We start from the raw sequence: 13,653 nt of genomic DNA, 5'->3' as shown, positions 1-13,653 counted from the left end.
GGGTTGACTCCGAAGGGCCAGATTCCTGCTTTGGTCTTGCGTAACTTGACTTGTAAGCAATAGGTCTGGACTGCTCACCCAGGGCAAGGCAAGCTCAGGGCTGCCATTATAGCCCTCCACTCGATCTTGGAGAAATCATTCTGTAGAAATATATAATATAGAGCCAAGGAAAAATAATCAAAAAGTGTGTATCATGTAATGCCTTTAAAAACAATATATTCTTTATTGAAAAAAGTATTAAAAATACCCTCCCAGTGCAAAACAAGATAATGTAGATCTAGCAATAACCTAACAATTCCCTAATCTTACCGCTATCCCTTCCTATCAGTGGAGGTTGGCACCCTATTAGATACTTTTTTTTTGGCGCCCCACTAGGTGGCGGCTGTCCCCGACTAGCCCTGATAATTTCCTATTGTTTAAAAGGTGGGAAAACAATAAGCAAATAAAAGAAATGAAGGGATAGTGCCTATTAATTTAAAGACAGTAGGTTATTGTAAAAATTGGCAGCCTCATGTACCAACATAGTACTAATCTACCTAGACAATTAATGAACATGTCTTGTGGGACCCATATATGTTAAATATACGTCATGGGTCCTTCACAAATAATTGAGACCTGTACACAGATAAAGGGGCCATAAGACTAGCTTTTCAGCATGATTTGGACAAAACCAATTAACCACATTGTTTTGCAATAGATACACATAAATGTACAATTTGTGGTTATTGAAAAAAAAAGATGAAAAAAACAAAGCTGGGATTCCCACCTCGACGCGTTTCCCCGTCCATAAGGTTCATCAGGAGGCACACGATGCAGAGCCAGCTAACCAATAGATGTGAGGTGTCATGGTGGAAGGACAGACCTCGGAGTGGGGGCGCCAAAAATGTATCTAATAGGGTGCCAACCTCCACTGATAGGAAGGGATAGCAGGTAAGATTAGGGATTTGTTAGGTTATTGCTAGATCTACATTATCTTGTTTTGCACTGGGGGGGTATTTTTAATACTTTTTTCAATAAAGAATATATTGTTTTTAAAGAAATCATTCTGGTCTTAGACACTCTTGAGTCCTCTCCTCTCGTGCCAATGAGAGATATTGCTCCATTTTGGCTTTCAAACTGTGATTTATTCCTCTCTAGCAATCTGTTTCAAAGAAGGCTCTCACCTGCCTCTCTATTTTTCCAGGACAGAATGGTCTGATGTTCAGCTTCCTCCTTTCACCTTTGTACCATTCTCTGTCTGTCACCTTAATGAGGTTCTTACACAATATGACAGTCAGAGCTGTGCAGATCTATCTGTCTCTCATAGCCCTGGTTGGAAGTTCGGATGCCTTGTGGGTCATCCCGATAAGCTGTTGCAGAGGTCGGGCCGCCTCTAGAGCTAATATTGTTCTCTGGTATCAATCTGCCAATGTGAAAGGTCAGGCTATGCTAGAGCAGTCCAGCCAGGGCATGTCTCTCACTCCCCCCATGAGGGTTAGAAGCTACTTAGGTGTACGTTCTTCTGTTCCACTGGGCTGCTACTAGTCTTTTGTCCATATCGTTGTGGAGCTCTTACCTTTGTGTCTAGTCTAAGTTTGCAAGTCTTAGCAGAAGGGTACTACAAGTGGCAGTTCCTGGGGTAGTAAATTAACTGATTGCTACTCTTCCTTCTGCAGTACTGGTATTAGTTTTCGCACTCCAGGGACAGCTTTAGGATGTCCTATGTTTCCGGTGTCCCCCAATGAAGTGACCAAGAAATAAAGATTTTTGGTACTCGTGTAAAAGCTCATTCTTATAGCCTTCATTTGGGGACCTAGAACGTTCCTGTTTGGGGGAGAGTCTTGGTTTTGCTTCTCCTACTGCTTTTGCACTAACTGAATAACTGGGTGTCTGCTGCCCAGGTGTAGCCCACGTGGAGAGGAGTCAGCTATTTTTTTCTAAGATGTATTCTTAGTGTCAGCATCCAGCTGGCAGCATATTAACCTATCGTTCCTGTGTCCCTCAATGAAGGCTACGAGAAACAGATTTTACGGTGAGTACCAACAATCTTTATTTTGAAGGAGCATAATATTATGCAATGATTATAAACTTTCTATTGAGCCCATACACAGCTTTGCATGCACTTGAGCAACCTAGCAGAATAGAACAGGATAGGTTATGTCATGGACTTATATTTACCGTACATGTCTGTTCTTTCTTGTGTTTCCGTCTTTTATATTAGAAGAAAAAGTGTTTACAGGAACTTTTTTTTATATTTTAGATATTATTTTTGTATTCTAAGTGGGTTTTTTTCTTTTATCTGAAATTCATCTTCTTTCAACACAAAATAAAATGTTACAACAGATTGGCTCTGTGATTTGATACATCCATACTAATATTACAGTTTTCTCTTGCAGGAGGATGATTTAGTGGAGCTTATGTCCAAACACTACTATATCAAATATGGTGCATTACTAAAGGACGAACACCTTCACAGTGTCCTAAAAGACTGCATTCCTGCAAAGCAATTAGCCTCCAAGCCCAGCAGCTACTGGGTAACCCTACTGAAGGAAAATCAAGCAAAGGTAGTAATTTAACCACAGTAGGTGTAATAAAAAAAAAATCAGCAAGATCAAGGCCAGCTCAGCTCCCTACACATGCACTGATCTGTCTCGGCAGATAAACTTATAGCAAGTAAATCGTTAGAGATTTATGGTCCAGATCTGATGTGAATTAAAACTTCAACCTTTATTACAAACATCTTTCAGGATCTGTCACCAGAGGTTGCTTAATTGTTACCGCTAACACATTTCGAACAAACAACTAGTCATGGCTACAAATGAAATGAGTCGTATTATGAAGTATTTTCAGGAGCACATTGCTCCTATGCCTCCCAGCTCCCTGCTTGCTGAAGGTCGGTGCACTCTTAGTAACTTACAGATTAGGCCAGCAGAATTGTTATTCCGCTAGACCAAACTGTGCCCTCTACAGTGTTGGATTTGCCCAGAGACTCTGAAGTTCACTGGATCCAGTATGAGCAGCACTTGCAAGCTCTATTGCTAAAAGCATGCAAGCATGGCGCTTTTTGCTTAGGGAACAGGCCACTTCTGATAAATTGCAGAGGTGGGCGCTAACCTAGGCACTGAACGGTAAACTATAGCGTAGAGTTAAAAATCCCTCTGTTCTGGAGAACGGAAAGGATTTTTAACAAGAGATAGATTGCAAAGTTTTTTGTATTTACAAGCACTTTGCAATTTTACCCATTTATGAAGTTGAGAAAACTCCTTTAATAAAAAAAAAATTCCATATTTATTAACATTCTAGGCACAGCAAAGTTTTGTTCTCATTTTTATTTATTTTTATTAACAATTTATATTAGTAATTAATTGTAAGGTGCTGTTTTTGCCAAAGTACTCACGGAAATTAATGTCTTAATGCCTTAGGCTAGGTTCACATTGCGTTAGGGCAATCCGTTTAGCGCTAGCGGATTGCGCTAACGCAATGTATTTGTAGGGGTCGCGTTTAGGGTTCGCGTTAACGTCCCCGCTCTTGCAGATCCCCGATCTGCGAGAGCGGGGAATGGACCTCGGGCGCGCCGCGGACGCTGCAAGCAGCGTCCGAGGCGCACCACAAAAGAACGGCACATCGCTAGCGCGAGCCGAAAAAGGCACGAGCTAGCGATGCGCTTCAGGCAGAAACAACATTGCTGTCAATGGGTGCGCTAACGGACCCGTTGCACGGCGTTAATTGCAACATTTTCGCCGTGCAACGCTGTCTGTTAGCGATCACCCAATAACGCAATGTGAACCTAGCCTTACTTTAACGTTTTTCCTATCTCAAATTAAATATTGCTGTAATAATATAATTGCCCGCATAACATTAAAAAAATTACTTCAGTTCATAACTCTTGGTCCCTGCTGCATAATTCTGTGTCCTTTTAATTTTTGCTGTTAGAGGAAATATCAGACCAGAAACAATCGGGGAAATGGAAGACCGGAAACAAAACACTGCAATATAGTGTCATGGCATGATTCATTAAATTGCAGTATTACTGTAAATCAAATAGCTGTTGAGACTTCCTTTCATGCTACGGCTGCAGTAATCGTGGTCACAAATCAAATGACTCTGTATGCAGACGTCATCTTTTCAATCAACATTTCTTTTATCATTTTTCAAAGAATCCTTTACATGGGGTAAGTATAAACACAATTATACATCCACTATATTCACCATAGTGATGAGAAACACAAGTCAAGGTGCTTGAAAAAAGGTTTGGATCCGCGAAACGTCGCCGCAAGTGTGGACTCTGTGAGTGTCAAGCAGCATGTCTGCTTTTCAGATTGTTGTCTCGGCTGAGCGAGGAGGATCGTCTACATTGAACTTGTGTTTCTCATCATTATGGTGAATATAGTGGATGTATAATTGTGTTTACACTTACCCTGTGTAAAGAATTCTTTGAAAAATGCTAAAACAATTATTGTTTGAAAATATGACATCTGCATACCGTGTTAGATTTGCGTGCTTAATTGCAGTCTTGGGAACGGCTGCGTTGCGGTGTTTTTTGATGAGACATAGAGTGATCATTTTTAACTTCTGGAGGTCTGTTTTGTTTTTTTTCACTCAATAACAGTGGCCACACACTAGAGGAAATTCAGCCAACTTATCACATGTGCAGACCTTCCCCAGATGGCAAATAGTGGGGGAAAAGAGGGATTGGGCATATTTGATTCAAAATAGGCCAATAATTCAAAGGTGTTGAGCAGTCGCTTAGCTTACTTTCCCACTTAACAACACATGCACACACAGCCAAACCAAGCATGCATGTGCGAGGAAGAATTGTGAAAAACAGCCATTGGACAAATAAGTAACACCTTCAGTCTATTTGCTCGGAAACCTCTTTCCCAGCAGTGCATTGAGTATCTTTTTATTATTATTATTATTATTATTATTTATTTATATAGCACCATTAATTCCATGGTGCTGTACATGAGAAAGGGGTTACATACAGGGTTATAGATAGACAGTAAACAGGTTTACAATGACAGACTGGTACAGAGGGGAGAGAACCCTGTCCTTGCGGACTTACATTCTATGGGATAGTGGGGAAGAGACAGAAGGTAGGGGTGAGGCGGCGGCTTTGGCAGTGGTGAGGCGGCGGCTCTGGTGGTGGTGAGGCGGCGGCTCTGGCGGTGGTGAAAATGGAATCAAGATAATAATGTCAAGCGACTCACTATCAATTTCTTTTTTTAAATCAGAAAAGTACAGCCTTTTATAGGGGCCCAACTCCATGGCTTTGAATTGGGGTGACCAAAAGCTCATATAGCTGTTATGGTCAGGTGTCCATATACAATTGTCCAGTCATCTAAAGTAAATTCATGTGTCTATTATTCTTTAGGCTCAATATATAACAGAGAAGACTCCTACAATACAAGTAAAGGAAACAGTAGTAGATTACTCTCGCCAGAAGTGGCCTTTATTATTTTCAAAGTTCTTTGAAGCCTCCAGATTTGCAGGTAAGATAAGGCATTTCTGCCAATTAAGTCTTAAAATGATGGGCTTATTGCATAATACTTGTAACAAATGTATGGTTCATATTCATAATAATTGAAAGAAAAATGTTTGATGGTTTTACTGTCATTATAAATGCTGTTGTCTCATAACAATTTACTTAATTTGTTACATGTCCTCCAGGACCCAGCATCAGCAGAAATCACTTCATTGTCGCAATAAACTGGAAAGGAGTGAGTTTTCTGGATGAAACGGAGAAAAAGTTATTGGATCTTACTTTTCCCGATTTAACTGGTATCCTCACAAAACGGTACATCTAGTATTGAGTTATTAACCATTTTTAAATATCACTGAATAAAGAGATAAACATGCTCTTTAACTACTATTGGTCTGCCCAATGACTATAAGAATTCCACACTTTCCTCTGCACTGACATTTTAAAATGACAATGCAGATTAGACAGCTTGCATGGTATTGTGCTGCTGTCTGGGCAGGGAGGTGGCTGTCAATCTCCTCCTTTGATTATTTTAAGTCCTGGAAGTTACAACTTGCTGTGTGTTCTGTCCATTTCCTAAAAGGAGTGCCTCCCTATACTAAGCTCTGAGCCATTTCCATGACATAAGTTTAGTACTTTTCTTTTGTTATTCCTTTTGTTTTATGTAATTGTACATATCGTATTGTTTTGTTCCCCTTTTGTAAAATCTTTGCATATTTTTTATAAACATTGCCTACTTTTCCGGATTAAATATATAAAATTGAATAGCTCCATTCATTTTGCTCTGTAAATCTCACCCCAAAGTCATTTTCTACATTTAACGGGTATCCAATCAGCCTAAACGAATGGTGGTGGTAGCTAGTAGTATCCTTTGTTATTATGGATTTGGCAGTGATCTTATTGGGGAATATATGTATACATATATTCCGTGCTTTGGAATCTAAGGTGTATATACCATAGGCTCACTGTGAGTTCCCCAATAACCGGCCAAGTAGTGGAAGCAGCCGTGGCCTCGTCCATCACTTGTCAGTGAATGGCGGAATTGTCCTGACGATTGGAGGCAGCGAAGTTGGGTCCCCTGACAAACTGCTGGCAGCGGTGGGATCTGCCTGATCTCTCCAGTGTTCCTCCTGACACCCATGAATCGTAAAAAAAAAGTAAAAATGATTTGAATATCCGTATGAGACTTTTTACTTGCTTGTTTAAAAGCGCATGGCCAGGAACGAGGTAAAATAACCCGGACATGAAGTGAATAAAGAGAAACTGTCACCAGGCCAAAAATGGCCAGATTTTGTGCTTATTTTATTCTTGCTGCTCCTCTAAGTATTCAGTGATTTATTTTACTCTTCTAATCTGCCATACTACTCCAGAGATACGGATTTTTTTTATTTAGTGCTAATTGTAGTGTTCTTCACCAAGGGAGCGCTGCACAAAGAGTAATAATGCAGTCAAAGACACCACTCCTCCAGAGAATTCTGTGGGCTATTCTCCCTTGCTAGAGACTATAAAAATTAGCACCAAACAAAAAGTCCCACATCTCTGCAACTGTATGTTTAAAAAAAAATAAAAATAAATAGAGCACAGAATACTCAGAAGAGCAGTGGGAATAAAATAAGACCAAAAACCGTCCACTTTTGACCTGGTGACAGGTCCTCTTTAAGATAGGAGATGCACTTATTGCTATGCATTCAATATGTAGATACAGTTGGTGAATGGCCAATGTTGTAATTGGATATCTCGGCTTGAGGTAAAGGAGAAACCTTGTTGATTATAATTAACCGTCTTTTTTTCATTATTGAAATATTACTGTATATTCCAATATTTTATATCTATGTACGAACTGCATATCTAATTATATTTTTTGCAGGGCTGAAAAATCCTTTGGTCAGTGCTGTGTCTTAAATACACTAAGGGGAGAGCAATTTGTTCTAACCTCACAGAACAGTGAAGAAATTGCTAAGCTGCTTCTCTACTTTTTGGATGGGCTAAAGGCGAGGTCTGTGTATGCAGTAGCCCTACAAGACAGCTCAAGGTCACTGACAAATACAAAGACATTAACAGGTATTATTACAGTTCCTGGAGACTGTGTATAACAAGACAAAGAACACAGATTCTGGCTTAGGCCAGGTTCACATTGCGTTAACAGCAGCCCGTTCAACACATGCGTTAACGGACTGCTGTTAACGCAAGTGCCAATATGTCGTCGTGATAGGGCAGGTAGAGCTAGCAGATGCTCTATCTGCACTAGCAGTGACGGACCCGGAAACGCTGCAGCCCGCGTCCCAGCGTCCGCCACTCAATGACGGCACATCGCTAGCGCACGCCCATTGTGGGCTTGCGCTAGCGATGCGTCCAACATAGGACTTAATGACGGCGTGAACGGACTGCGTTATGCCACGGTATAACGTAGTCCGTCTAATGGACGCCTCTAACGCAGTATGAACCCAGCCTTAGGGTTTTACACTCCTTTGCGATCTCTGTGAGATGAGGGTCACACCAGCGTATTTTCTCTTATTCGAGAGAATCGGGCCGATTATGCTAATCACATTCTGATTAAACTTTGATCAAAGTGTGAGCATAGTGTGATCCAAATTTCTGGATTGAAGAGAAGGTAGTAAAAAAATTCCCCTCCTTCTCCATTCTGTCAGTCTGTAAAAATCTGACAGCACTCAGATGTTATCCGAGTGTGGTCTGATTTTCTCCACAGACGCATTGACTTGCATGGCAGAGTGCGATCTGAATATCAGATGCAAATCAAGCATGCTGCGATTTTTTTTCCTTAGACAGACTCTATCTAAGGAAAAAAAAGGACATATGCACGTCTCCATAGAATAAAATTGGTCCGAGTGCAATGGAATGTTTTGTTGGATCGCACATGGACTGAAAATACGGTCATCTGCATGAGCCCTAAAGGGCTTCTATCTGTAGCCCAAAAATCAAGATTCAGACAGAACCATGACAGAGCTATTGGGTATAATCAGGCAAAAGTCTACTAATATTCCCATGCCCCCAACAAGGATTGCACTTTTACGATATAGCCACATGCAACAATTAGGCATAGAAATGTAGACATTCAGTTGCAAATATCTAATCATATGTTTAGCGGGACTGTTTCACAGTCGCATAAGGTGTAAACCCAAAAGGCCATATTGAGCTTTTTTTAGCAAAGTATTCCTGAGCTCATTACATATCATTGTCTCTATTCCTAGATGAACCAGACCTGTTAACCTTTCGAAATGGGGATCTGCTTCTTCTTAACAGAAGCCCAGATCTTCAGAATGGACCGAGCTGGATCCATGCAAAAAATGAAAGAATTGGAAACAGTGGTGCTGTGTCTTTGGATGCCATCTATATTGTACCAACCCTTACCAAACCTAGCTCTGAAATACTGGTAAGCAAATAGCCTATGTAAAGTACACAGTGCCCTTTTTTTTTGTATTTGATGATGCTTATTAATTTCTGCATTTCATTTTTGCCCTTAGCGAATGATTGCTATGTCCCCAGAACAGCGTAAATCAGAATTAATCGGCTCTTCTTTTGATGAGTTTAGCCACCAGGAAGAAGTTAAGCCATACACATTAGAGGAATATTCTATGCAGTATTTCAGGTAAGCATACTTTAAGTGCAAAGATATGGAAGCAGGTATACCGTAAGTGTATATGTATTATATATATTCTTATGGAACTAGCAGTTTCTGTTTTCCATTTCATTAGAAAAGTATTCTGAAGGATTATATCTATATTATATATTTTACCCTAAGAACATACTTTAGGAGCATATATGGATTTATAATAGAAATTAATACATTTTTATTAAAAGTGCACAGACTCTTAAAACTTTCCTATGTTTGGTGCTGTCCTTAGACCTCCAGATCCTGAGAGTGTTTCCAAGGCCTTTTTACAAAGATCTCGTGGTAAGTTGCAGCTCTGGGCTTATTCAAGGGAACCACTTAGACAGCCCTTGCTTCGGAAGATTTATGAAGTGGCAGATCTGCGAGATTATGCATGCCAGGCTTTCATTGATATCCTTAATTCATTCACTGGATATGTGATATGGCATGGATGATATATAAACCCAGAAAATAGAAATGCAAGGCAAATGTTTATCCCAATATCCAAAATATTAAAATAGAATTTATTCAAATTTAGGTTAAAATGTACCCAAAAAAATACCCGCATGTTGCTTATGTTACTGTGAATAACCTGCTACTATGGCTTGCAAGGATTCCAGATTTGTCTCCTACTGAACAATTCTGGGATGTCATTGGTCAGGCAATTACAAAGGGCACTGCCAGCATTGGATCCTGATGATTTGTGAGCCCAAATATATTCAGCATGCAGAATATTCTTCAAACAACAATTTAAAACTTCATTGATAGCAGCCAAGGAGGGTAACATCCTGTATTTCTGTGTGTGAAATCCAGTTGTATTGTACATTACTTTAGTTTTTCGTCATTTGCATATAATTAACATGTCTCTCGATTCTCAGAGTTTTATAATTCCACTAATTTACCTTCTTGATGTTGCAATCTCAGTGCTGAGGAATATATTTTACAGGTTTAGTTGCGCTGATAATGCACTGGGACTTGTTAGTTAGTCGGCAGTTACATGATAGGATTTATATATTGATGATATCTAGTAAAATGTAACATTATATTGCTCCAATTCATACATATATATTACTGCCCTAAATCTACTATTTGGTTTTAAAAGGAACCTGTCAGCAGGTTTTTAGACCCTAAAGTAGTGTCATCATACTACAGTATCTGTAAGGCCATGTTCACACGTTCAGTATTTAGTCAGTATGTCACATCAGTATTTGTAAGATAAAACCGGGAGTGGGTGATAAATACAGATGTGTTGATGTGTTTCTATTATACTTTTTTTCTGATTGTTCCACTTCTTGTCTTGGATTACAAATACTGATGTAAAATAGTGACCAAATACTGAACTTGTGAACGTGGCCTAATGATGATTACTTCCATACCTTTATTTTACAATTTCAGGTCTTCATTTTCTAGTGATCCATTGGCAAATTCTTCTGCAAATAAAGCTGCAATGACAGGGGCCTGATCTGCCCTTACAGCTCGCCAGTCTTTTTCTCCTACGGGCATTGGTCTCCTGCCAGTGATTGACAGATCACACTTCTGTGTGACCTGCTTCCCGGCCAACATGTGCATGCATTGCCCCTGGAAATGACAGGTCTTGCACAAGATGTCGGCCAGGGTAGCAGGTCACAGAGAAGAGTGACCTGTCGATCATTGGCAGGAGGTTGGCATCGGGAAGAGGAAGAGGCCGGGAAGCCGAAGAGCGGTAAGTGCAGACCAAGCCCCTCCACTTGCAAGCACATTTGCAAAGAATTAGCTGATGGCTTACAAGACCACGGAGATGTGGACATATAAAGGTATGGAAATAATCATCATTACAGGCACTTTACTGTGATCATGTTACTTTGGGGTCTAAAAAATGGCTACCCGATTCCCTTTAACCCCTAACTCGCCGTAGAGTAAAACAGATATCAGTTAATAACCCTTAGCTATCCCCTAGGTGCCCAATTTGTAGAACATATGAGGCAATTGTTATGTCTCAAAGTCTTGTACACTGACCTTATGCTTTTAAGAACTGCAGCATGATATATGATCTGAAACATGTATGTTCTGGGTTAATTTGATGTAATCACAGAGAAATACTGCTCTAGGCCATCAGGGATATTAGCAGGAATACACTAAAGCCCCCTATGAAAAATACAATAATGTTTGTAGTGTTGATAGGAAGTTGTGTAAGACCAGGAATCATGCCTTACTTACAGACCTTAACATTAGCTACCTATCATGAAATATATGGGAGACTATCCATCCAAACAATCTCGCTCCCCAGTCGAGCTTACTGATCAGATATTCTCTGGCCCAGTACGTGAGGAATCTCTCAGAGATGAAATCTACTGCCAGATCTTGAAGCAAATGACAGCAAATAGCAACAGGTAAATATTAATATAGAATGGATCCTCTGCATTGTTCCAATGAATATAAATACTGTAAATACTTTCTATACTCTGAGTACATATTGCTAAATATATATGCAAATTTATTTAGCAATATGTTCAGTTAATTGTTTCACTATTTTATGTGCAAATCTTTTAGCAGTATATTTGTATTTTGTCTCTAAATCTTCATACAAGTTCACATATACCAAAGAATAGAAGATCCAAATATGAATTGAGTAATGAGATGCCAAAGACAAACCAAACACCCCACATTGAAATGATCAAATAGATGCAAGATCCAACTTACCTAACGCGCTTTTCGCTTTTATGCTCCATCCCCACACGAAGCATAAAAGCGAAATATGCTGTCACCAGTTTACTGTGCAGACAGGAGACAGAAGACCGCAGCGTCCAATTGCTCCAACTCCTGCACTGATTAGAAGCACTACACCTTCATCTGCAGGTTTCTTTTAGCAGTGCATGGGTTAATCTACTCAGTTGAGAGCTCTCGGAAGCTTTCCTGCATTAAGGCTCTCAACTGTGCACAGTTAGTCACTCCTATCTTTTCCCCTTCTTCTCCTACTTTCGTTTTTCCCCATCCTCCACTACCCGGTGTTTTCCTCTATTTTTTGTGTGAGTATATTTGTATGATTGCTTTTTTCCTTTATCCCTGTTTGTATTACCTTGTTAGTCTGGTTGGTGTATTACGGTACACTACTACCCCCTCTTCCCTGGGTGGGGCAAGGTACAAACTGAGGGCGGATTCAGGAGCTAAGGCAAGGTATGTGGCCCTGGAGTCTTCACCATCAGAAGTAATCTGGAGAACAGGGCGAGCTAGGGTGCCCCTACCGTTAGGGACAGGGAAGGAGCCCCTAGTCCCAGGATACCTGACAACAGAGTTGTGACACATGCATTGGGTGAGATGGATCTGGCATTAATTTGACCATTTTAGCTCGGGTTGTTTGGTCGGTAAGGGCTTCTTTCCTGGCCTATCTGCTACCATAATTGTTCAGCAATATTATCTATCTATATAATCGTCTAAGGGTCACTTCTGTCTGTCTGTAACGGAAATCCCACATCGCTGATTGGTCAGCGACGGGCACAGTCCGGCCGTGAATTTGCCCCTTCCTACTCTCCGTCAGTGCCCCCTCTATACTCCCCTCCAGTCAGCGCTCACACAGGGTTAATGGCTGCCTTACACTGCATTATGCCGCGGTGTAACGCAGTCCGTTAACGCTGCTATTAACCCTGTGTGACCAACTCTTTACTATTGATGCTGCCTATGCAGCATCAATAGTAAAAGGATCTAATGTTAAAAATGATAATAATAAAAAAAATCATTATATACTCACCTTCCGGCGCCTTTCCCGCTCCTCGCGAAGCTCCGGTCCATGCATTGCGGTCTCGCAAGACCGCAATGCATTCTTGGGACTGGAGCGTCACGAGGAGCATCGCTAAATGCCTGGGCTGGATCCAGGGGCCGCCGGAAGGTGAGTATATAACTATTTTTTATTTTCATTCTTTTTTTTAACAGGGATATGGTGCCCACATTGCTATATACTACGTGGGCTGTGTTATATACTACGTGGGCTGTGTTATATACTGCATGGGCTGTGTTATATACTACGTCTCTGTGCTATATACTACGTGGGCTGTGCTATATACTACGTGGCTGTGCAATATATTACGTAGCTGGGCAATATACTATGTGGCTGTGTTATATACTGTGTGAGCTGTGCTATATACTACGTGGTTGTGCTATATACTGCGTGGCTGTGTTATATACTGCGTGAGCTGTGCTATATACTACGTGGGCTGTGCTATATACTATGTGGCTGTGCAATATATTACGTGGCTGGGCAATATACTACCTGGCTGTGTTATATACTGCGTGAGCTGTGCTATATACTAGGTGGGCTGTGCTATATACTATGTGGCTGTGTTATATACTACGTGGGCTGTGCTATATACTACGTAGCTGTGCAATATACATGGCTGGGCAATATACTATGTGGCTGTGCTATATACTATGTGACTGTGTTATATACTAAGTGGGCTGTGTTATATACTACGTGGCCTGTGTTATATACTACATGGGCTGTGCTATATACTATGTGGGCTGTGTTATACACTGCATGGGCATTGCTATATACTACGTGGCCTGTGCTATATGAAACGTGGCTGAGCTATATGCTACGTGGGCTGTGTTA

General features: G+C 40.6%; 1 protein-coding gene across 1 annotated transcript in view; it reads left to right on the top strand.

Annotated features, from left to right (window-relative positions):
* Window positions 1–13,653, top strand: part of MYO7B (myosin VIIB) — a 249,175-nt gene that overhangs the window by 189,207 nt on the left and 46,315 nt on the right. The window contains exons 31-38 of the mRNA XM_077290932.1: window positions 2,376–2,543; window positions 5,354–5,471; window positions 5,650–5,776; window positions 7,329–7,522; window positions 8,671–8,852; window positions 8,944–9,068; window positions 9,325–9,482; window positions 11,287–11,440. Coding sequence (XP_077147047.1) covers window positions 2,376–2,543; window positions 5,354–5,471; window positions 5,650–5,776; window positions 7,329–7,522; window positions 8,671–8,852; window positions 8,944–9,068; window positions 9,325–9,482; window positions 11,287–11,440 — 1,226 coding nt within the window. The remainder of the gene's footprint in view (window positions 1–2,375; window positions 2,544–5,353; window positions 5,472–5,649; window positions 5,777–7,328; window positions 7,523–8,670; window positions 8,853–8,943; window positions 9,069–9,324; window positions 9,483–11,286; window positions 11,441–13,653) is intronic.

This window comes from Ranitomeya variabilis, chromosome 2 (genome assembly GCF_051348905.1).
Source record: "Ranitomeya variabilis isolate aRanVar5 chromosome 2, aRanVar5.hap1, whole genome shotgun sequence".
NCBI classification, from domain to species: Eukaryota; Metazoa; Chordata; class Amphibia; order Anura; family Dendrobatidae; genus Ranitomeya; species Ranitomeya variabilis.
The sequence above is the reverse complement of the archived record's forward strand: the minus strand, read 5'-3'. Positions and strand labels throughout refer to the sequence as shown.